This window comes from Ovis aries, chromosome 14 (assembly GCF_016772045.2).
Source record: "Ovis aries strain OAR_USU_Benz2616 breed Rambouillet chromosome 14, ARS-UI_Ramb_v3.0, whole genome shotgun sequence".
Taxonomy (NCBI): Eukaryota; Metazoa; Chordata; class Mammalia; order Artiodactyla; family Bovidae; genus Ovis; species Ovis aries.
The window spans coordinates 18517554-18540364 of NC_056067.1; the positions used below are offsets into that span (position 1 = coordinate 18517554).

General features: G+C 50.8%; 1 protein-coding gene across 1 annotated transcript in view; it reads left to right on the top strand.

The window, feature by feature from the left end:
* Positions 1 to 22811, top strand: part of NKD1 (NKD inhibitor of WNT signaling pathway 1) — a 106509-nt gene that overhangs the window by 50045 nt on the left and 33653 nt on the right. The window contains exon 4 of the mRNA XM_027977825.3: positions 13266 to 13332. Coding sequence (XP_027833626.1) covers positions 13266 to 13332 — 67 coding nt within the window. The remainder of the gene's footprint in view (positions 1 to 13265; positions 13333 to 22811) is intronic.

Below are 22811 nucleotides of genomic sequence, written 5' to 3' on the forward strand. Positions count from 1 at the left end.
AAAGAAATCTGGAGCAGGGCTGGGACAGTGTGGTCTGAGACGCCAGCCCAGGGGCTTGATGGAACCTTTGGGTAAACAGGGAGCTGTGTCATTCTTCTTCATGGAACAAAGTTTAATTTCTTTTTTAGTGTAAAAACACGACATGTTCTTGATTTAAAAAAGAGAAAGAAGAGAGACGACAGAGAACCCAGGCAGTCTGCAGACCTGGACAATGGGAAGGACAGCACCTCAACTCCCCAAGAATAGCTATTGCGTGTCCTTCCAGAAGTATTCCAGAGAATGTGACTCTACTTTATAAACAAAACGGATCGGCTGTCCCGTACCTGCCTGCCCACCTAACGGCACTCACTCCCAGACGGTATCTTTAACTCTTCTGTTCTTTCATGGCCACCTCATATGTGATTCTCGGCGCACTCCTGAGTCACAGGCCCATTTTACAGATGTGGACACTGAGGTACAGATCAGGTGACACAGCATTAGCTATGATCCTGAATGAACTGCGTCCTCTGGGAGCCCAGAGGGGCAACCCTTGATTCTGTTCCAGTTTGGTGGTGGTGGAGGGGTGGGTGTTGGGAGTCAGCAGTCACACTAGAGCGGAGCAGGGGTAAGACTTCATCCAGCTGTCAAGGGGGAGAGGGCTCTCCCAGTGGAGAAAAGAGCACAGGTGGGATTTGGAGACTCTGAGGCAGGCAGTCCAGCTGGGGGAAGGGTGTCAAAGCTGGGTTATGGGGTTAGGGGCGGTGGGGAGGGGGATCAGGAGAGAGGAAGGCAGGCCTAATGTCAGCTAGCATCAGAGGGGCAGGAAGATGACTCCTGCAAGAGCTTCAAGGCCAGATGTAGTAGGCTGTGTGCGTGTGTGTGTGTGTGTATGTGTGTGTGTGTATGTGTGTGTGTAGCAGAAGGGTCCTAGAGTCTAGCCCAAACCACTGTTGTCTGGTTCTCTCATGAAACTGATGAGGAGTCTTTGGACATTCAAAATAAGAGAAGCGTACTCCATCTGTTTATTTACATTAGCCAGAAGCCAGAAGCCTAAGTCTCTTACTCTCAAGGGTGAGAGAAACACCACACTTCCCCGGGTCCCCTGGCCACTCAGGGCCCCTGACTGAGCTGGTCCTGGCCCTGGGCAGGGGTGCACATCCTTTCCACACAAAGAGGTGGCCTGTGGTCTGTGGCGGCCCCGTTCTCTGGTCCACAGATGCCCATGCGTCTGTCACAAGCAACCTGGATCACTGCCACCCTGCTCAGCTGGGCACACGCGCTGGACCCTGGCAGCCAACCTGGGGCCTGTCCTAAGGCCAGGAACTGCTGGCAGCGGCAGCCCCAGCTGTTCAGTGATCAGACGTGCACCCCAGCCCCTTTGGCCTCTCCTGTTATCAGCACCTGGCTGAGGGGCGTGGCAGGCCAGCAGTGTGGCACGTCGGTGGCATGGCTGGTCCGCAGCGTGGCAGGCCAGGGGTGTGGCACACGGATCGTGTGGCAGGGTCAGCTGGCGGTGGCATGACTGGCCAGTGGCCAGGCAAGAGGCAGAGACGCTAAGAGGTGCTGAGTGCAGGCAGCCTGCCGGGCCTGCCGCTCAAGGCCTTGTGGGGTAGGCTGAGGCCTCGCTAGGTCCGGCTTTGATCAGCTGCATGATGTCCCGAAAACAGCAGGGCTGGAAGAGAGGCTGGGAGGGCAGAGAATGAAAGAGGAGGCCCAGAGAGACAGAGAAGGGACAGCTGTGTTGATGACGTGCCGACTGCCTGGTGTGTGCTGCACGCTTCCACCTGCCCTCCTAGTGCCTCTCTGCAGCTGCCCCACCCGATGGGTGCCGTTATTTCCATGTCCGATGAGGAAACTGAGGCACAGACAAGTGAAGTCACCTCAGTCGTGTCTGACTCTGTGCGACCCTATGGACTGTAGCCAGCCAGGCTCCTCTGTCCGTGGGATTCTCTAGGCAAGAAGACTGGAGTGGGTTGCCATGCCCTTCTCCAGGGGATCTTCCCAACCCACGGATCAAACTCATGTATCTAACTCACGTCTCTTATGTCTCCTACATTGGCAGGCAGGTTCTTTACCACTAGCGCCACCTGGGAAGCCTCAAAAGCAGAGGAGCCAGGGTCAAAATCAGACGGTCACTTCCCCTCTCTAAGCCTCAGTTTCCTGGCGGCTGAAATGGGGTGACAACAGCGCCCAACCCACGGGGCTGTTTGGAGCATTTAGCCGTGCATTGAATGTGCTGAGCAGAACTCTGGCATAGGCCAGCCCTTACCAAAGAGATGCTGGTTACGATGATCACTGGGTCCTTTATAGTCATGATCTCAGTTACTCCCACGCCCCAACAAGCCCATCAGATCCTGGTTTCCACTGTAGAAACTTCTTTGAACACTGACTTGTAGGAAAATTCCAGTCACGCAGCAGCGAGCGCCGCACCCTACCCGGCCCTAGACCATCTGCCTTGCGTCGGGTCATCTCCTCAGAAGAGCCTGAAATCCCAGAGGCTGGAGGTTAGGGCGCATTCTGGGTCATGCTAAGTTTTGCCATTTTCTGTTGGCATCAGCCATGTTCTCCATGTCCAGAGTCACATTCCAAAAGCGTGAGCCCTAGAGGGGAGGGCCTGTGGTTACAGGAAAAGGAGGATCCGTAGGCCACGAGAATCTTCTTTTTTTTTTTTAATTTAAATTTATTTATTTTAATTGGAGGCCAATTGCTTTACAATATTGTATTGGTTTTGCCATACATTGACTTGAATCTGCCACGGGTATACATGTGTTCCCCATCCTGAGCCCCCCTCCCACATCCCTCCCCGTACCATCCCTCTGGGTCATCCCAGTGCACCAGTCCTAAGCATCCTGTATCCTGCATCCAATCTGGACTGGCGATTCATTTCTTATGATATTATACATGTTTCAATGTTATTCTCCCAAATCATCCCACCCTCTCCCTCTCCCACAGAGTCCAAAAGACTGTTCTATACATCTGTGTCTCTTTTGCTGTCTTGCATACAGGGTTATCGTTACCATCTTTCTAAATTCCATATATATGCGTTAAAGTGAAAGTGAAAGTGAAGTCGCTCAGTCGTGTCCGACTCTTTGCGACCCCGTGGACTGCAGCCCGCCAGGCTCCTCTGTCCATGGGATTCTCCAGGCAAGAATACTGGAGTGGGTTGCCATTTCCTTCTCTAGGGGATCTTCCCAACCCAGGGATCGAGCCCAGGTCTCCTGCATTGCAGGTGGATGCTTTATCCTCTGAGCCACCAGGGAAGCCCAATATGCGTTAGTATACTGTATTGGTGTTTTCCTTTCTGGCTTACTTCACTCTGTATAATAGGCTCCAGTTTCATCCACCTCATGAGAACAGATTCAAATGTATTCTTTTTAATGGCTGAGTAATACTCCATTGGTATAGGTACCACAGATATCTTATCCATTCATCTGCTGGTGGACATCTAGATTGCTTCCATGTCCTGGCTATTATAAACAGTCCTGCAATGAACATTGGGGTACATGTGTCTCTTTCAATTCTGGTTTCCTCGGTGTGTATGCCCAGCAGTGGGATTGCTGGGTCATAAGGCAGTTCTATTTCCAGTTTTTAAAGGAATCTCCACACTGTTCTCCATAGTGGCTGAACTAGTTTGCATTCCCACCAACAGTGTAAGAGGGTTCCCTTTTCTCCACACCCTCTCCAGCATTTCTTGCTTGTAGCCTTTTGGATAGCAGCCATTCTGACTGGCGTGAAATGGTACCTCATTGTGGTTTTGATTTGCATTTCTCTGATAATGAGTGATGTTGAGCATCTTTTCATGTGTTTGTTAGCCACCTCTATGTCTTTGGAGAAATGTCTGTTTAGTTCTTTGGCCCATTTTTTGATTGGGTCATTTATTTTTCTGGAATTGAGCTTCAGGAGTTGCTTGTATATTTTTGAGATTAGTTCTTTGTCAGTTGCTTCATTTACTATTATTTTCTCTCATTCTGAAGGCTGTCTTTTCACCTTACTTAGAGTTTCCTTTGTTGTGCAGAAGCTTTAAATTTTTATTAGGCCCCATTTGTTTATTTTTGCTTTTATTTCCAATATTCTGGGAGGTGGGTCATGGAGGATCCTGCTGTGATTTATGTCGGAGAGTGTTTTGTGTATGTTCTCCTCTAGGAGTTTTATTGTTTCTGGTCTTACATTTAGATCTTTAATCCATTTTGAGTTTATTTTTGTGTATGGTGTTAGAAAGTGTTCTAGTTTCATTCTTTTACAAGTGGTTGACCAGTTTTCCCAGCACCGCTTGTTAAAGAGATTGTCTTTTCTCCATTGTATAGTCTTACCTCCTTTGTCAAAGGTAAGGAACATAGTTTTGGAAGTTTTGGCCATAGCAATCAGAGCAGAAAAAGAAATAAAAGTAATCCAAATTGGAAAACAAGAAGTAAAACTTTCACTGTTTGCAGATGACATGATCCTCTACATAGAAAACCCTAAAGACTCCACCAAAAAATTACTAGAGCTAATCGGTGAATATAGTAAAGATGCAGGATATAAAATCAACACACAGAAATCCCTTGCATTCCTATATACTAATAATGAGAAAAGAGAAAGAGAAATTAAGGAAACAATTCCATTCACCATTGCAATGAAAAGAATAAAATACTTAGGAATATATCTACCTAAAGAAACTAAAGACCTATATATAGAAAACTATAAAATACTGGTGAAAGAAATCAAAGAGGACACTAATAGATGGAGAAATATACCATGTTCATGGATTGGAAGAATCAATATAGTGAAAATGAGTATACTACCCAAAGCAATCTATAGATTCAATGCAATCCCTATCAAGCTACCAATGGTATTTTTCACAGAGCTAGAACAAATAGTTTCACAATTTGTATGGAAATACAAAAAACCTCAAATAGCCAAAGCAACCTTGAGAAAGAAGAATGGAACTGGAAGAATCAACCTGCCTGACTTCAGGCTCTACTACAAAGCCACAGTCATCAAGACAGTATGGTACTGGCACAAAGACAGAAATATATATCAATGGAACAAAATAGAAAGCCCAGAGATAAATCCATGCACCTATGGACATCTTATCTTTGACAAAGGAGAACCTTCTTCCATCTGACCTCACCAGGTACTCGCCTTGCTCCCTGCCTCCCCACTTCCTCCCCCAACTCCTTTCCTCCTGTCAGAACCAGCCTGATGGTTCAGGGTGGAGGCGGCTGGCAGAGACTTCAACTTTGGGCTCCTTAAACCTTGTCCTTTCCAGGGCGTGTTCCACATTCTACTGGGGGGATGGGATTTGAGGTCAGTGGTGGACATCTTGTATTTTAACAGTTTCATCTTGATTTCATATGCATCATATTTTTTTTAAACCTCAGCTTCAACTAGGACATCACACCCATGATTTTATTGATCTTCCTTATGGTAAGACTTTCAGGATTTTTTAAATAAATCTTTATTGGAATAGAGTTGCTTTAGGGTATTATCTTAATTTCTACTGTACAGCAGAGTGAATCAGCTTTGCATATACACATATCCCCTCTTTTTTGGATTTTCTTCCCATCTAAGTCACCACAAAACACTGAGTAGAGGTCGCCGTGCTATACAGTTGTTTAGTTGCTAAGTCATGTCCGAATCTCTTGTGACCCCATGAACTGTAGCCTGTCAGGTTCCTTTGTCCATGGGATTTGCCAGGCAAGCATACTGCAGTGGGTTTCCATTTCCTTCTCTAGGTTTTCTTTCTTTTTTTTTTTTCAAGAGGACAGAGAGAGCCAATTTAAAGAAAAGTACTAAGTACTCGCAGTGGCTCAGGTGGGACCCAGTTCCTGGGGAGGTTGGGACAATGGCTTAAGGGTGCCCATGGCTTGCCGGGTTGACAGCCCAGGATGTGGGCTTTGCTTCTTGCTGTCGGTGGCCGGCTGTGTTTCCAGGATGGGACAAACCCATTTTGGGGGGTGATTTGTACCCTGTAGGGTCTAGGACCTGGGGCTCAGAGGAGGGGGAATGTGGTAGTCCAAGAGTCAGGCCCCAAGGGTCAGAAGTCCTCCCCTTCCTTCCCCTGCCTACCATCCACCTTCCTGAGAAGCAGTCCTTCAAGTCTAGGAAGCAAGCTCAGGCTGGAGTCCCTGAGACATGGGCCCAGGGATTACATCTCGAGCAGATTAAAAACAGGGAGAAATCTGAGGAATTTTAATGACTGCCACACATCCCTGGAGTGCTGGTCCTCATAGACCAAACACGCAGGCTGGCACTGCAGGCTGCAGCCCTCGGGGCCCACCTTCCCATCCCCCACCCAGCTTGCTGGGCTCCCGCAGTGGGGTAGAACTTGGGGACACTCTTGGAGGTATTGCAGTGAAGCTAGCTGTGGCTGCTTCCTCCCTTTGGCCTCCAAGCTTGGCTGGGAATCCTGGGCTTGGTGCTGAGGTCTTTGGAGGTCAGAGTTTTCAGTTGTAAGAACTGGTGTGAACAAGGAGGGCAGTTTAGTGGCTTCTGTGGCAGTTTAGCTATTTGGTCCCCAGGAAAGGCCGATGAGAGTGAGTCTGACTCAGAATTCATCCAGCAGATATTTGAGTATCTGCTGTGCAGTAAGCCCTGTCCTAGAGCAAAGTGGACTCAGATCCCTGCCCTCAGGGGGCCTCCTTGTTAGAGGTGGCTGGACCTGAGGCCGTGGACGAGCACCCTCTCCCACATGGGTCTCTCTCTGTTCCTGTGGCCGGGGGTGGGGGTGGGGCATTCTCTCCTGGGTGGATCTTCTCCAGCAGCTGGAGAGGAGAGGAGGCACAGCCTCGACACCAGAGAAGACATCTTTTCCACCAGCTCCCGTGTGCAGGATCCCAGGGGACAACTCCACTTGGCTTCGCTGCAGCCATAGGACACGTGCAGGGCAGGTGGACCTAGAGCTCCCCCAGGTGACCTGTGGCCCCTCGAGGCTGCAGTGTCCTCAGGGGAGTGGCCGAGGGCTCTGCCTCCATTCGCTCTTTTGAGGGGAGGTGCCATTTCTCTTGGGAAGCTGCCCCTTGAGGTCTGCTGTACTCTGCTGGAATCTGGTCTGAAAAGAGTGTGTCTGTTTCCCTCTCATCTCTGGGGAGGAGGGGGTCCCCAGCCCCTGACACTGGAGTCCAGGCCCCCAGAAGTCCCCTCTAGTGCTGCTGCTGGCACCTGTACCTATTCCCCAGCCCGTGTGCATAGCGCACACTTGGGGGGGCCAGAGAACTCTCTCAGAGGGCAGAAATAACAAAGGTTAGAGGTGCATGTTGGAATTGGGGACATTGCAACTCAGAAAGTTGATGGCCCTCTCACTCTTGATTCCTGAGTGAAGCCCAAGAGAAAGGGTCTCCCTGCTGCTGGGTGGGGGGCTGGAGCCCCAGAAAGCCTGTGCTTGAGGCCCCATGCGCATCATGGTGGCCTTCTGCCCCATTTTCCAGACAAGGAGCCCAGGGCCACAGAGCTCTAGCCCTTCCCTGTCACTTTCTCTTCTTAAGTGACCTTGAACCAGCCACTTAGTCTCCTGGCTGAGCCTCAGGCCCCTCTCTTGTCAAGCAGATTCTTGTGTGTGATTTTGCTAAAACAGTGTTTTAATGACCCAAGTGGCACAGGAGGATGCTTGCCTTAAAAACTGGAACCATTCTGATGAAGTTTGTGACTTCTGTTTCCCTGCATCTGGTCTCCCTCCCCTCCTTGGGAGTAACGATGGGTATTGTGTTCCTGTTGGCAACCTCATGGTACATGTGTATGTTTGGCGTTTTCTTGAGTATACAAGTAGAATCATACCCTGCATGTCTTGCATGTGGCATGGGTTCTGTGTGTCAGTGTATGCAGATCTACCTAGCTCTTTGGAGCCTCTGTGTGGTTTTCCACACGTAGATCTAGTATTCTTTCCTTTGCTGGGCGTCCACAGTGTTTCTGACTGTGGGCTAATAGAAACAGCCTTGCCCTCAACCTCACTGAATTTGAACATGTCTTCCTGGTGCACATGCACGAGTGTTGCACACCAGGATGGACACTGAGGCATTGAATCGCTGGGTGTTAGGGTTTTGCAAGGATAAAATGTGAGAGTGTTCCAGGCACATGGCAGGAATAAGGTGCTGCAGAAGAAGTTCACGTTTGTGTTCCCTTCCCCCATTTGCATCAGACACTGTCCTGAGTATCTGGTCTGCATTTTCTTACTAACTCCTCTTTGACAATGAAATCCCCATTTTATAGAGGAGCAAAAAGGGGCCCAGAGGGGTTAAGTAAGGCATCTGCTATCACTCAACTCCCAAGGGGTGGGTGCGTGCCTGACTCTCATGTCCAGCTGGGTTCTGGGAGTGAAGCATCCCTGCCCTGCACAGCCAGAGCTTACTCTCTGAGGGGCCTGCCTGCCTCAGCACTGGCTCCCCAGAAACGCCCCGAGTGCAGGAACGCCGCCTCTGTGGAGTGTGCTGGGTAGAGGGAGCTCGCCAGGAATTTCCTGGATCAGCTCCAGGGCAGGCTGCTTGGATCTCAGGGCTACAGGGTGGCTGGGTCCTGCCTCCCGCCCTTCTCTTCCCCTGGCTTGCCCCAGCCCCGTGCATTCTTGGAATCTGTAGGTTGTGCCGTGTTCTGTGGGCACCAGGAGTTGCCTTTGAAACCCCGTGGCACCAACATCTGTTAGCTCTTAGAGAATAGAAAGATCGACAAAGAACTGCTGGGGCAGGCGGTGGGGAAAGATATTAAGCTCAGGAGTATGAAGTCTCAAAGACAAAGAGGAAAAAACCCTAACTGAACTCCAGCCCGCTCCCCAAGGCCTTGCTTTGATGTGGGTTCCCATCCCTGGAGGCCTTATAAGGCACTGTGCCTGCAATTCTGGGCTCTGGGCTGGTGCTGGCTGCACATTCAGCGCCCGGAGGAGCTGGCCTCTCATCCTGGGGCCCAGTGTGGGGCGGAGGAGGGGCAGTGCCGGGGCTTGGGAGGGAGGCAGGTCTGTAGGCCACTCAGCCTGGCCGTTGGGCAGGAGGCAGCCTGGCACCAGGTTGGGTGGGGCCGGAGGTGTGTGGATCCAGGGAGGTCTTTGATCAGAACTTGGAGCAGAGGCTGAGTCTGACTGTCCTAGAGACCAGAAGAAAGTGGGCTGTGATGGCTGAGCTGATGGAGAGAGCAGTGAGGGAGGTCACTGCACACGATACCCCACACTCGGGCTTCTTCCAGGGCAGGGTGGTGAGGAGTATGGGCTCTGGAGCCATGCCGCCTGCCTTTAATCCTGGCTCTGACACTTACTAGCTGTGTGACTTTGGGCAAGTCCCTAAACCTCTCTGTGTCTCAGTTGTCTCGTCTGTAAAGTGGGGATGATCATGGTATTACCTCAAAGGACTGCCATAGGGGTTAAACGCAAAGCACCAGAAATATGCACCAGACAGGAGAAGAGCGTGTTTCTCTGTGTCTTGTTTCTTTGTCTGTGGGGGCACCTCGGGTCTGCTGAGCCATTCAGCTTTGCCCAGCAATGTTCTGGTAGCCATTTGACAGTAAGAATGCAAGTAATAAACGGTAACCACTGTATGTCAAGCCCCAGTCATGCTATCAGATGTAATGCTAAGTACTTTCCATGCAATGGCTCACACCTGCCCTGAGACAGAATGATTGCTCTCATCACTATGCAGAGATGGGAAGACTGAGGAACACTGGAGATAAACCTCCTTCACCCACGTAGAGCAGGGATTTGAACCAAGGTCTGAGCAGCACCAGTTCTGTGCCCTGCATCCTCTGTGCTGGGGCTCCCCTGGGACTCATGGCTAGGAGCCCTGCATGCAGGGCTTGGGGCCAGGCCCTTAGGACCATCCTGCAGGAAGGCTCCTGGCCGAGACTTGGCCCTGTCCTAAGCCTAGTGAGGAGGAGCCGTGGGGCCTTCGAGTCCTGCAGGACAGAGGGGAGTGATTGGTCTCTGACACACTGGAGCTGCTGGCTGGGCTGATTTTCTGCACTTCTTTAACCATGATTCTTGGTCCCCAGCAAGTGCCAGGACTCTTGGCCACCTCCATCCCTGTGCCCATGGGAGCCCCAATTCCACTGTACAAGGTTGGGCCAGGCACCTAAAGGAGCTGGCTCAAGTCTTGGCTCTGCTGATGATTCACCGCAGGGTCTCTTCGCCTCTTAGAGGCTCCTTCTCATTTAAACCCACAGGACTGTTGGGAACCCCATTCTCTGGAGGTTCTGGTGAATATCCCGATTGACCAGTACCTCGTATATATCATGAGGGCTTGGGGATGTGAGTGACTGTCATTGGCATTGTTTTCCTATCTCATTCCTTGAGGGTTGAGACACTTTGTAGGAAGACAGTAACAATTATACCTTTCACTTTAAAATTTGCACATCATTTTTATGAGCATTTGTTCCTCAAGAGATGGAAAGAGCAAGGCTGTTATGATGATAAAGGGAGATAATATAAAGTGCCTGGCACATAGGAAATGCACAGTAAGTGTCAGCTGACTTTTTAATGGTTTATCACTGTGCCCATTTTACAGGTAAGTAGTTTGAGATTTCCCAGAAGGCAGCTACTGGCCCCACATCCAGGGCCAGGGAGGCCACAGAGGCAGGATGTGATCCTGTGTCTGACTCAACATTTTATGTGGCCTCTGGCCTGGTGATTCAAAGCTTGAGGACCACAGACACCACACTCCCCAGGCCCTAGGCTGTCTGGGTCAGTGGAGGAAATGAATGTTTGCCATAGTTGAGCAGCTGCACGGCCCTGGGTGTCAGCAGACCACAGTGCTGAGGAGCTGTCGATGTGTTACACAGAGCAGAGTGAGGTTTAGTGGGAAGAGACCAACCCCAGAACTTGCCAGAACTCTGCTTTCATATGCAAAGAGGTATCTTTAATATGTCAAGAGAGCCAGGCCCGCTCAGCAGACAGTTCTTCTCAGGGAGCATTGAAGCCGTCATCCAAGTGATGACTGAGTGCGAGGCATCGTTATGGGGCTTCTTCCAGAAGGCTGCTTTGTTGCTAGTGACGTTTGGAGTCGTTAAACTCCTCCAAGTATGCCAGTAAAAAGATGCCAGTGCCCAGAAGTTTCCATCTCACGGGTCCTGTCCACCTTGCCAGGAGCAGTCAGGGTGGCTCAGAGGTCAGTGCCGGCTCCCAGCCTCCACTGGGCCTCCGCACACGCGGGTCTGCGCTTCCCTTGAAGACGGTCACCCCACTCCTGTGAGGAAGCACTGCCTGCCAGCCTTTCTGGAGAAGCGGCATCCGTCTCTCTCCGGCATGAAAGATCGGCTTTAATTGGCTGCAGAGGCGTCCCAGCCATCTAATGATGCCAGCCGAGTGCAGCCCTTTCCTGTCACCATCTCCCAGTTCTCCTGTCAGCTCCAGCTCTGTTAACACAAACAGCCAGTTTACAAGCCCAGGAAGTGTTCAGTGATTATAATAATTGGCGGAGGAGGAGAGAGAGAAGACATCCTGACTTGAAGAATAATGCAGCCTGGTTTTGAAGTCCATGGGACACCAGCAGTCTGAATGACCACATTTGAACGACGTCTAAGAAAGGGTGTGTGATGCCCTAGAATGATTTGAAAGAAGAAAGAGAACAGAGAACACCACCTCTAATCCATAAAACGTTAGCTGTCCATCTTTAAAAAAACACACGCATGAGACTTATCTCCAGCTGTGTCCAATTGATAAGATCAGCTATACAAAGCATTGTTTTTCTTTTGTTAATAGAGGCGAGCTCTTGGTTTTTCTCTTAAGCATCTCCAGTGCAGGATTTTTTTTTTTCCTTCTAATTTTTGAAGGGTGTGTTTTTTCTTTTTCTTTATACTTTTTTTTTTTTTTTCAAAAGGAGAAGCTGGCAAGAGCTGCCAAGTTGAGGCTTTTTTGTTGCTCCTCTTTCTGTGGTTCATGAAGCACTGCCATGGCATCACTGTGGGCATTAAGAGAGAGAAAGCAGTGTGACCCTTCCCCCCACACCCAAACCTCATCTCTCCCCCCAAAAGAGGAACATTTCCCAGCGTGGGTTCCTTGGAACATAAATCCCATGTGATGCTTTTGAAAAAAGCGTCCTGGTCTAAATAGGTTTGAGGGGTGCAGCATAAGCTACTACTTAGGTATCTGCAGTCTGTTACCATAGTAAGTCTTGCAGTAAAGGGTCTTGTTTGCATGCATGCATGCTAAGTTGCTTCATTTGTGTCTGACTCGGCAACCCCATGGACTGTGGCCCACCAGTCTCCTCTGTCCATGGGATTCTCCAGGCAAAAATACTGGAGTGGGTTTCCACACCCTCCTCCAGGGGATCTTCCCAACCCAGGGATTGAACCTGTGTCTCTTACATCACCTGCATTGGTAGGTGGGTTCTTTACCACTAGAGCCACCTGGGAAGCCCAAAGGGTCTTGTTTAACTTTGTTTAAAACAATCTCTTCTGATCTCATTACTCCTCTTGGCAGAATACCAATAAATACAGAAGCTATTTGACAAGCACTAGTCTGGGCTCCTCTGTATCTAGAGTCATCCTACTGGAGCGGGATCAGATAGATGGGATCTTTATTGAGATCCCAGAAATTTCCCAGCCTGTGGACCTAACTAACTTCCCTTGCCAACCTGACAATGCATGGGTGGCAGCCTGACCAGGCTGATTGGGAGCAGCTCTGCTACATGGCATGAGTTACTGGACATTTTAAACTCATGCCTACAGACCAAGGCAAGGCATGAGGCCAGCTGCTGGAAGGGGGAGATGTGGGAGGCATAACTGAAGGTCAGCAAAAGGCAGAGCCTACAGGTTCCTAGATGTTGTACTGAAGATGTTGTGCTGGGTTTATGTTAAGGGATTACGTCAAGTTTGGGTATATGTTAACAGCTGGGTTTATGCTGAGGGAGTGCTCCCTTCAGCAAACCAGGTCCTCTTTATAAACTCATCAAGACACCTTCCTGGGACCCTCTCAAAGAGGAAGGATCCAAACTGAGGTCTCCTCTAGGGACCCAGAGGGGTGGCTCTGGTCCTGAGTCTATCGGGTTGGCCCAGAGGGGTAGAGGAGGGACATTTTCTGAGCTTGTCTTTGTCATTTCCCTGGGTGGAGGGTGGATCTCCCTTTCCAAGTGGGAAGTGTGAGCCTGTGTAATGTTTCGTGGCAGGCTACAGGCTGAGAAAAACTTACTTTCTAAAAAGCAGCGCAGTAATGAACTTTACGAGTGTCCTAGGCTCTCCCTACTTGACCTAAATTTCCATCAGAAGAATGAGAACAGGGTCCCTGCTTCTTTGTGACCAGCCACACACACCTTCACAATGCCACCTTGACCGTAAGGATGCCAGGTTCCTACCTGACTCCAATACTTCTTTAATATTCCTGCTTTGTCTTCCTATAGGAGCTTGTGGGTGAAGTTTTCAGAGAAACGCTCAGCGAGGAGGAAGAGGAAGACTTTCGGCTAGAAGGTACCAGAACCTATTACTTTCTTCTCAAGGGCAGTGAGGTGGGGAAGGACCATCTGGTCTACCTTATGCCTTGCATACCCTCCAGAAAGTCTGCAGACCAGGAGGAGGAGGACAGAACTCTCTGTGGGGGGGCACTGGGGGTGGATGGGGTGAGGAGCAAGAGGGAAGTGGAGCGCCTCATTGGTCCTCACTGGCAGTGGATTCAGGCCACCCAGGCTCATATCCTGCTCTGTGTTAGCCATGGGGTCTTGAACAAGTTGTATGACCTCATCTTCCCCACTGCAGGGGAGTGGCCACTCATAGGCTTCTCAAGCGGGGCTGGGCATGTAGTATATACTGTATGAAGCAACCCTTGTGTTTCTCCATTCACATCACACACCTGGAGCACAGGTGTGCACACACCAAACAGAGCCCCAACCCCTCACCACTTTCCTCTGTAGCTCTCACTCCTTTCTTTCTTCAAGGAAGCAGTGCATTGTAGAAAGAATTAGGACACTCAAGTAGAGAGTTGGGGGCCGCTGGTGTACTAATTTGACTTTGGAAGCCACATCCCCTTTCTGAGCCTGTTTCTATACTTGTAGAATGGGAATAAGGGCCTCTTCCTACTCAATTCCCTAAGCTGGTACAATGACTGGACAGCATATGAAAGCATTTGCTGAAAGGGATAGCATTTCCCTTTTTCCACTCAGAATTAGAGGAAAGAACTGCTGAACTGGTGCAGCCTTTGGGCAATAAATGTGCTTCCCTGGAGGCTCAGACAATAGAGAATCCACCTGCAATGCAAGAGATCTGGGTTTGATCCCTGGGTGGGGAAGATCTCCTGGAGAAGAGAATGGCAACCCACTCTAGTATTCTTGCCTGGAGAATTCCATGGACAGAGGAGCCTGGCGGGTTATAGTCCATGGGGTCACAAAGAGTCAGACTTGATTGAGTGACTCTTTGTACAGTAAAGCCCTCTCTGGAACTGGGACAAGGGACTGGCAGGGGTCTCTGAGGGGAAATATATGTCTTAGAAGGGCTGTAGGGCCCTGAAAGGAGAGTAGACCATGCCAGGAAGTTCTGGAGGGGAGCCTTGGCAAGACCCAAGGACTGTGGCCACATTGGCCTGAGAGCTGTGATAAATGTAGACTCCTCAGCTCCACCCAGGCTGCTGAATCTGGTCTGCTCTGTAATAGGCCCCTCAGATGACTTGTGTGCATGCTGTACTTTGAGAAGCACTATTTTGAGAGATTCTCTCTGTGGCCCAGGATTTGGAGGGTGCCTGGGACCCAAGTATCTCTCAGACTTTGCTCAAATTCAAACAGGTCCCATATAGAAAGAGAAGGAGGCACATGGACAGACTCTAGGGTGTTTCTCTTGAGCATATTTGGATCTGATGGCTACACTCAGGCTCAGTGGCTTTGATTCTCACTGTTCCCTGGGCTTCCCCAAGCCTCAGCTGCCATCCTTGGCTCCATGGAGAGATGCCAGCACCTGGTGCCTAGAGTTGATCTGGGGAGTCAGGTGAAGGCCTGCAGGATGTAGGATCTGGGGGCTAAGGTGACCCCAGACAAGGATTACATGGGCTTCAACACTCATTCCATTTTCTATTCATTTGCTCAGTCACCTGGTAACTTAGCAAGCTCATCCTCTTATTCATTCATCCTTCCATCTATTCCATCCATCCCTTGCCATTCAAGTACCCACCTGCCCACTTATGTATCCATTCATCCACCCATCACTCACTCATCATCCACCCAGTGATCCATGACCCACCCATCCAACGCTCATCCATCCATCTTTTGCTCCATCCTTCACCCACCCGTCCTTCCATCACTGCCTGTTCATTCATCTACCTGCTCTTTTGTCACCCATCCGGCCAGTCCTTATCTACCACCCAGCCGTCCATAATCCATCCTTCACCCATCTCATCCTCATCTATCACTCACTCCTTAACCCATGTAACCATCTTCCAGTTGTCATTCACTCATCTCACCCTCTGTCTATATTTTCATCATTTGCTGAGTCCCTGGTTACTGCCCCAAATGAGGCACTTCTCTGGCCACTGAGGCTCAGCCTGAGATCATGTAATTGGTTTCACATGAGGCATCTTTCCCTGCAGACATGAAATGCCCATGGAATCTTCCTCTTCGGAAGGGGAGGGGGCTTTGTCCAACCTCTGATCATAGTATGAGCCCTGCTGGATGCAGCAGCAGAAGCCCTTGGCCGAGGAACCCACAGACTTGTCTCCAAGTCCCCGCTCCCATCCTGCTCCCACAGAGACTCGCTATGGCTTTTGGCCAGGCTCCTCCCTCTCTAACACGATGCATGGGGGTGTGGGCTCTGCGGATGTGCAGAGGATGTGGGCGCCCCTGTAGAGAGGATAAACTGCTGTGGGGTGGCACTTATAAACACTGGTTGATGGAGGGGAGATAAACAGGAGGTGCCCAAGAGTCCCAGCTCCTGTCAGAGAAAGTGTGGGGATGTTGGTGGCACTTGGTCCATCCCTGTGGTCCACCAGCTGCAGGTCAGGCTTCAAGGACAGCTTCGAAGGTGCCTCGACTGGGCACCTTGCCAGTCATTGACAGCATCCAAGTATATCAGTACCACCATTGGTGGCGGGGGGAGGAGGAGTTGGGAGCCACAAGCCTGACTCAGTTTCCAACTAGGGATTAGACTAGGTTGGTGGTGGTCAAGTTTCCAGCCCCTTTTCTTCAAACAAAACCTTATACAGAGCACAGAATATAAGACAGACCAGGTTGCTCAAAGATGCAGTGTGTTATAGATAGTATGTTAATTACCTTTTATGTAACAAAGGGTACCAGACAGCACTCTGTATTTCCTTGTGTGTATGAATGTGGACCACATATGTATGTATAGAATTATGTAGCTAGAAGCTTAGACAGACAGAAAGAGTAGTTCCTTCTGAACAGGGGAGGAGAAGATTAAAATTGGAAAGCGTGGTCAGAGGATTGTAGTATTAACTGCAATTAATGTTTCAACTTTTACAAGAAGAATGTGATCATGTATTCCTTTGAAGTGAAAGACTAATAACAGAATTAAAAAGTGAAAACAATAAGTAAATAAGGCAGTAGGGCTGGGCTGCTCTGGGCCTGCCTGTGTGGCCCCTGAGGCTTCTTGGAAGGGATGCTGGCCCCAGCGGCCGCCTGTGGTTCTTGGGCCACCGCTGGTGCCGGGTCCGAGGCAGCACTCCCAGGATGATGGACGTGCCTGTGGACGGCTAGGCCTGGTGGGCGCTGCCACGTCCTGGCCACGACGAAGCAGCCACCTGGCCTGGAGCTGGGGCTGCGGGCATCCCTCTGAGCCTTGGGCCAAGGGAGAGCAAGCCGAATCCTGAATCTCCTCTTTGTCTTCCTGTTGGCCAAGTTCATTGCCTCTTGGCTGGCTGGAGGGCTGTTAAGGGGGAAAAAAGGCCATCTGAGGCGTGAAGATAAAAAGAAGTCTTTTAGCCATCCCAGGAGAGGATGGCTTTAGCTCCAGCGTTGTTATGTAAAGCCGGCCCTAATCCAGCGTCTTAACTGCCTTAACTGGCCAGCTGGGAGCTCGAGGGATGGGAGATTAAGGCTGGGCCCGGAGTGAGGGCTGGGACTGCGAGCTCCTTTTGAACTGTGGAGAGAACAAAGTAAGCATGAAAAGTCCCGCGCTCCAGAGCTGTCCTGGCGCAGCAGGCGGGACCTGCGGCTTGTAGGGGGAGGGAAAAGGGACCCCCCACTTTCTGCTGACCCAGCAGGGCACTGAGGACTGGGGAGGGTCACCCCACCCTTCACTCCAGTGCCCACCTGAGGTCCCCACCTCCCCAGTTGGGCAAGACGACAGGTGGTGGCAGCCTGTGGCTTGTGGCCTGAGGTGGACCTTGGTGTCAGGGGCTCCAGGAAGCCCTGTGTCTGGGCGTGTCCTCTCAACCCAGCACAGACTGAACTCTGGCTCTGCGCTCTTCAGGGGAGAAGGACCTGCAGATAGCCACAGGACCCTTCTCTCCCTGCGTCCCCTCTCTCCCCCACCTAGTGCTGGCCACATCCCTGCCCAGCATCTTGGCCCACTCCCACCTCTCACCCTTGACCTCTGACCACCAACCCTCAACATCATGACTGTTTCTTGTCTTTCTACCTCGTTGCTTGGAGGTGAAAGTGGGCAGAGTGCGTTAGCTCAGCATCTTCCATAGAAAGTTTGAGTCCACAGAGCTCTGCCTGCTGGTCGTGCATTTATTAAGGACCAAAAGTGAGTCGGGCAGCCCCTCCCTCTGGGGCCTGGCCCTACCTCTAGGCCCCCAGGGCTGCTGACAGACAGGCCTTGCTTTGGCCTAACCCAGGTGTCACCTGGCAGAGTCTGCAGGGGTCTCGGCGTCTCTGGCCCGAGAGGGAGGTGCCTGGAGTTGTGTGGAGCAGAGCAGTGGCGTTGGGACTGACACCCAAGGGCAAAGCAGCCCCACTGTGAGCTCAGGGCCTGTCCCAGTTGGCATGGCCCGAACTTGGTCTTCCTGCCACCCCGTGGGAGTACACGAGAGGCACCCTTCTCCGTTTATTCTGCGGTCAGACCCCAGATCCAGCCTGGCTGTCCTGTAGCTCACTGTGTGATCTTAGGAGAGTCACTTAACTTCTCTGTGCTTCAGTTTCTTGTTGGGGGCAGACATAGCACGTCTTCCTCTGAGGGCCTGTAACAGCGAGGTTATTTATATAAGCCCAGAGTGCAGCGCTGGTTCAGGGTATGCCAGCGTCTGTGAGCTGTCCTGACTCTTGTTTCGTGGGTTCCTCTTTCTTGAAGAAGAGCCAACTGGTGTTTGTAATTATTTACTAGTCCAGATCAAAGACGGCCTATTTTCAAAGCTTCTTTAATCCTATTAGAATCTCTGAATGTCTCCTTCCACTCCCAGTGCGTGACATAGTCTGGCATGCCACAGTGCTCAATAAAAACAGATCTTCCTTGACTTAGGATGGGGTCGTGCGTGCGTGCTAAGTCGCTTCAGTCGTGTCCAGCTCTCTGTGACCTTATGGACTGTAGCCCGCCAGGCTCCTCTGTCCATGGGATTCTCCAGACAATAATACTGGAGTGGGTTGCCATGCCCTCCTCCAGGGGATCTTCCCAACCCAGGGATCAAACCCATGTCTCTTATGTCTCCTGCATTGGGAGGTGGATTCTTTACCACTAGCCCCATCTGGGAAGCCCTAGGATGGGGTCACATCCCAATAAACCCATTGTAAGTTGAAAATATCATTAGTTGAAAGTGCGTTCATACATCTAACCTCCTGAACATCATAGCTTAGCCTTGCCTGCCTTACAGTAGCCTACACTTGGGTGAAATCATCTATCACAAGGCCTATTTATAATCAAGTGTTGAATAGCTCGTGTCATCTACTGAATCCTGTGCTGGAAGTGAAAAAAAGTTTGGCTGTCTGGGTTCAGGACGGTTGTAAGTGTATGGGTTCTTGACCCTCGTGATTACATAGCTGACTAGGGGCTGGGACCCTCTGTCCAGCATCACAAGAGGAGTTGTACCACATATCGCCAGCCTGGGAAAAGACCCAGATTTGTGATTCCACGTACAGTCGTGTATCACTTTTGTACCATTGTAAAGTCAAAAAAACTGTTAGTCAGGGCCCAACTGTGCTCTCTGGAAGAATGAAGCCAACACCAGGAAGTCACTGGAGTCCAGCTCCCAGGAAAGCCCCGTGTGCCCCCCTCCAGCCCATCAAGGCTCCCAGGTGGGAGATGTCAACCCTTCACAGAGAGAAGGAGCCCTTTGGGGGCCTTTCGTCCCCTTCATCTGTAGTAAGGAATCTGAGGCCCAGAGAGGGGTATGACCTGTCTCAGGTCACACAGCAGACCTGAGGACAGTCTATTCTTCACTCAACATGTTTTAATATTTGCTGAGTGCCTACCGCAGGTGTGGGGCCCTGTTAGGCCCTTGGGTTCCAGCCACGGACAAGGTAGGTGGGCCTTTCTGTGAGGGAGTTGGCACGAGGGAGGCAGGTAGAGAATTGATAATCGGGTTCACACAAGGTTCTGGGAGGGGTGTTCTGTGAAGAGGTAAAACCCAGGGAAGGTGGAGGGTGACAGGCCTCTCTGAGGAGGTGACATTTCAGCCGAGATGCAAGTGCCAGGAAGGAGCCGCCCTGGGTGGATGTGAGGGGTGAACAGTCAGAGGAGTGAGGGGAGCCCCAGGGTGGGAGGGCTGTGGGGTTTGGGGGACACAGAAGGGAGGCCCAGGTGGCAGCCAGAGACTGGGGGAGGGGGTAGGGCAGCCGGCAAGGGTGGTGCCCCGGGCTGGGATCTCACGCTGCTTTTGAAGAGAGACTGCTGGCAAGTTTGAGGTAGGTGAGTGCCAGATTCTGACTTCCCTTTTCACCAGCGAATTGTGGCTTCTGTGAAGGCCGGGTCGTTCTGAGGTGGGGGGAAGCAATGAGAACAGGAGGCGATTGCGATGGTGCCGGGGAGAGGTGATGGCCTCGGCCTAGTGGGGCTGAGGGGCTGGGGAGACGTGGAGGGGCCTGGGGGTGGGGTGGTAGGGCTGGGAGACGGGGGTGCGGGAAAGAAAGGGGCCCCAGGGACGCCTTAGAGATTGGGCTTCAGGAACTAAGCGGTCACTTCTGAGGTGGCAGTTCCAGCAGGTGACGATGTCTTTTGTGTTTGGATGTGTTGGCTTCAAGAGGCCTGTGTGACATGCAGGTAGGGCTATGAGAAGACAGATGGACACCGAGTCTGGAGTTCAGGGAGCAGCTGGGGAAGAGAGAGAAAGACAGAGAGAGGGAGGAGACTTCTCAGGAAGAGGCCACAGAAGCTCCACCAGAGCCCTGGAGTCCCAGGCGAGGCTCTCAATCGATGGGGCAGCCGGTGGTTCCCGTCAGTCTGGGAGGAAGGGGAGTTCACTGCCGAGCAGCAGGGACCCCCAGATGGAGGGGGCAGGCAGGCCACACCCCGCTGGCTCCTCTCCCTCAGTTCAGAGCCTGTCCTGCCGGCGAGTGTCAGTCGCCCCGACTCCAGTCCACTGCAGTCCCCCCAGAAGCCCGGGCCGCAGCCGTGACAGCAGTCTCTCTCAAGTCTGTTCTTCATAAAAGCTCAGCTTGAACAGTGGAAATTCTGACTTGTGTCAGATACCGAGGAGGCTTTCATAGCTTCAAGTAGCTCGGGGTTAGATTTTAAAAGTTGAATTTCATCACATGTTTTAACTTGGGCGGGGATGGGGAGAGAGTGGCAGGGACATGATATTTTTAGCCCAAAGAAGGCTTTTTTCCCTTTCCCTCTCCCTCTCCTGGCGTTTTCCCCTCCCTCCCCCAACAGATGTTTCGTCTCAATCCTATTCAAACCTCAAAGCAGAATGGCCATCAACCTTATGCTCTGATGAGAAAAAAAGGCCAGAATGCTATTTGTTGGGAAGGTTTTTTTTCCCCCTTTCTTCTTTCCCCTCAGTCACAACTGGCCCTTAAATAAAATCTACTTACAGAAAAATGTAACCTGGGGAAGCAGGAGTGAGGAGAAAAAGACCCTGGAAGGGGTGGACACCCACTGGCAGAAACTGCTGGAAGCCTGCTTCGCGAGTACTGCATTGGGTCAATTATGTGTTGGTGGTGGTTTTGTTTTTCCTGAAAAGCAAGGGCTCCAAGTGATGAAGAGTTAAGTCAGGATTCTTTGGGGTCTTTTGGATACTCAACCTGAACTTGCTTAAGATCTGGTTCATAGGAACTTCCCTGGTGGGCCAGTGGCTGGGATTCCAGGCTCCCAATGCAGGGGGTCCCAGGTTCAATTGCTGGTCAGGGAACTAGGTCCAACATGCCACAACTGAAGACCCAGTGCAGCCACATAAATAAATAAATGTTGTTTTTTTTTTTAATCTGGCTCATAGAATCGAAAAATCCTAAGGTAGATCTTGCCAAAGAAGGGCTGGTTGATCCAGGAGCTCAAACCATGTCGTTCACACACATACACACATTCATCTTCTCTCTCTGTCTCCGTCATCTCTCCGTTTTCCCTCTGTTTCCTTCCGTTTCCCTCCCAGTAAGGTGGCCAAGGTGACTACCCGGCTCTGAGTCCTCATATCCTATGAGCTGAGCCATCACAGGTGAAAGATAGCACCGAAGTCCATTATTTCTTGCAAAAGCTTGATTCTTACTTTACTGGCCAGGGTAGGTCTAGATTTTTGTGGGACCCAAGTTTATCCAGTTTGGGAGTTGTCTTTTTTAAGGGAAAGAATACACGATTCTCTTTCATAACTGTGGACCATTTATATACAAATATATGTATTTACATATTTCTATTTACTACGCATTTATTTCTCACTAAACCTAAATAAATATATCCCCAATTCAAGTTCCCCTTAGCTCGATTCCAGAAATGCTTGTGTTCACTCCAGTACCACATGACACAAGGGGACGGGCGGGAAGTCAGAATGGGAAGAGACAGCATTCTTAACCCAGTGAGGATAGAATACCTAATTTTGAAAGCATCACAAAAACAACCAACCACGTCCACACATTCCAACTTGGAAGGAGCCTGTGCAAGTCAGAGGCCCAGCAACTTTAACCTCGTCAGCTTCACGAACAACTGTCCTTTGGCATTAGAGAGAGGACACAGGGCCACCAGGATAAAATAAGCTGGTCGGGTCTGGGTGCTTCCAGGAAGCTTGGAGTGGGATCAGCACCCCCATAAACCACACCGATTGAGCTCGGGGAGGGGCGGCCCACTGGAGAAAACCCAGATGCTATTATCAGAAAGAGGAGCATGGTTGCGGGACAGGCAGGAACAGGTGTTAGCCATTGTCCTGTGACGGAGTGGACAGACCAGTGGCTGGGGAGGCAGGAAACAGGGATTTTCGTTCTGTTTCTACATCTTCTGTGCTCATATCCTGATGCTGCTGCTGCTGGTTGTTGCGTTTTGATGACGATGATGATACACTCCTATGTAGGGTGACAGGCTGGGGCTGCAGCAGAAAGATCCAGTCACACGAGTGCTGATGATAGCAGTGTAATCAGGGCAGGGAAACCTAACCCAGCCCCGGAGCACAGGAGGGCATGCTTCTCAGAAGATAGGGACGTTTAACCTGGAGACCTGAAGGAGGAGCAGGTGTTGAGAGACAGAAAGAGTGTTCTTGGCAGGGAAGACTGGCTCTGTGGAGAGACGGGGCTGGGAGATGGTTCCATCAAGTTGCCTTCTTCCACTTAGTTCCCTCTTGTAAAATGCAGGCGGTACCACACCCTGCATGGTGATATTAAGAGGACATAATGGGATAATGTGTGTACCCACTAACTTCACCAGCACCCCCGGACAAGCCACTGCTGTGTGCAAGGACACACACGTTTGTGTGTCTCTAGGATGCTCGTGCCCCGAGGAGAGCCTCGTGCAGATAGTGCAAGAAACCATTTGGTCTGGAATGCACATACGATATCTTTCTCTTTTTACTGGCAGCAGATTTACCCTCCTAATTATATTTGGCATAGGCTAATATTAAAATTCATCTGCATTCCCTCTAACAGCTGCTCTTGAAGGGT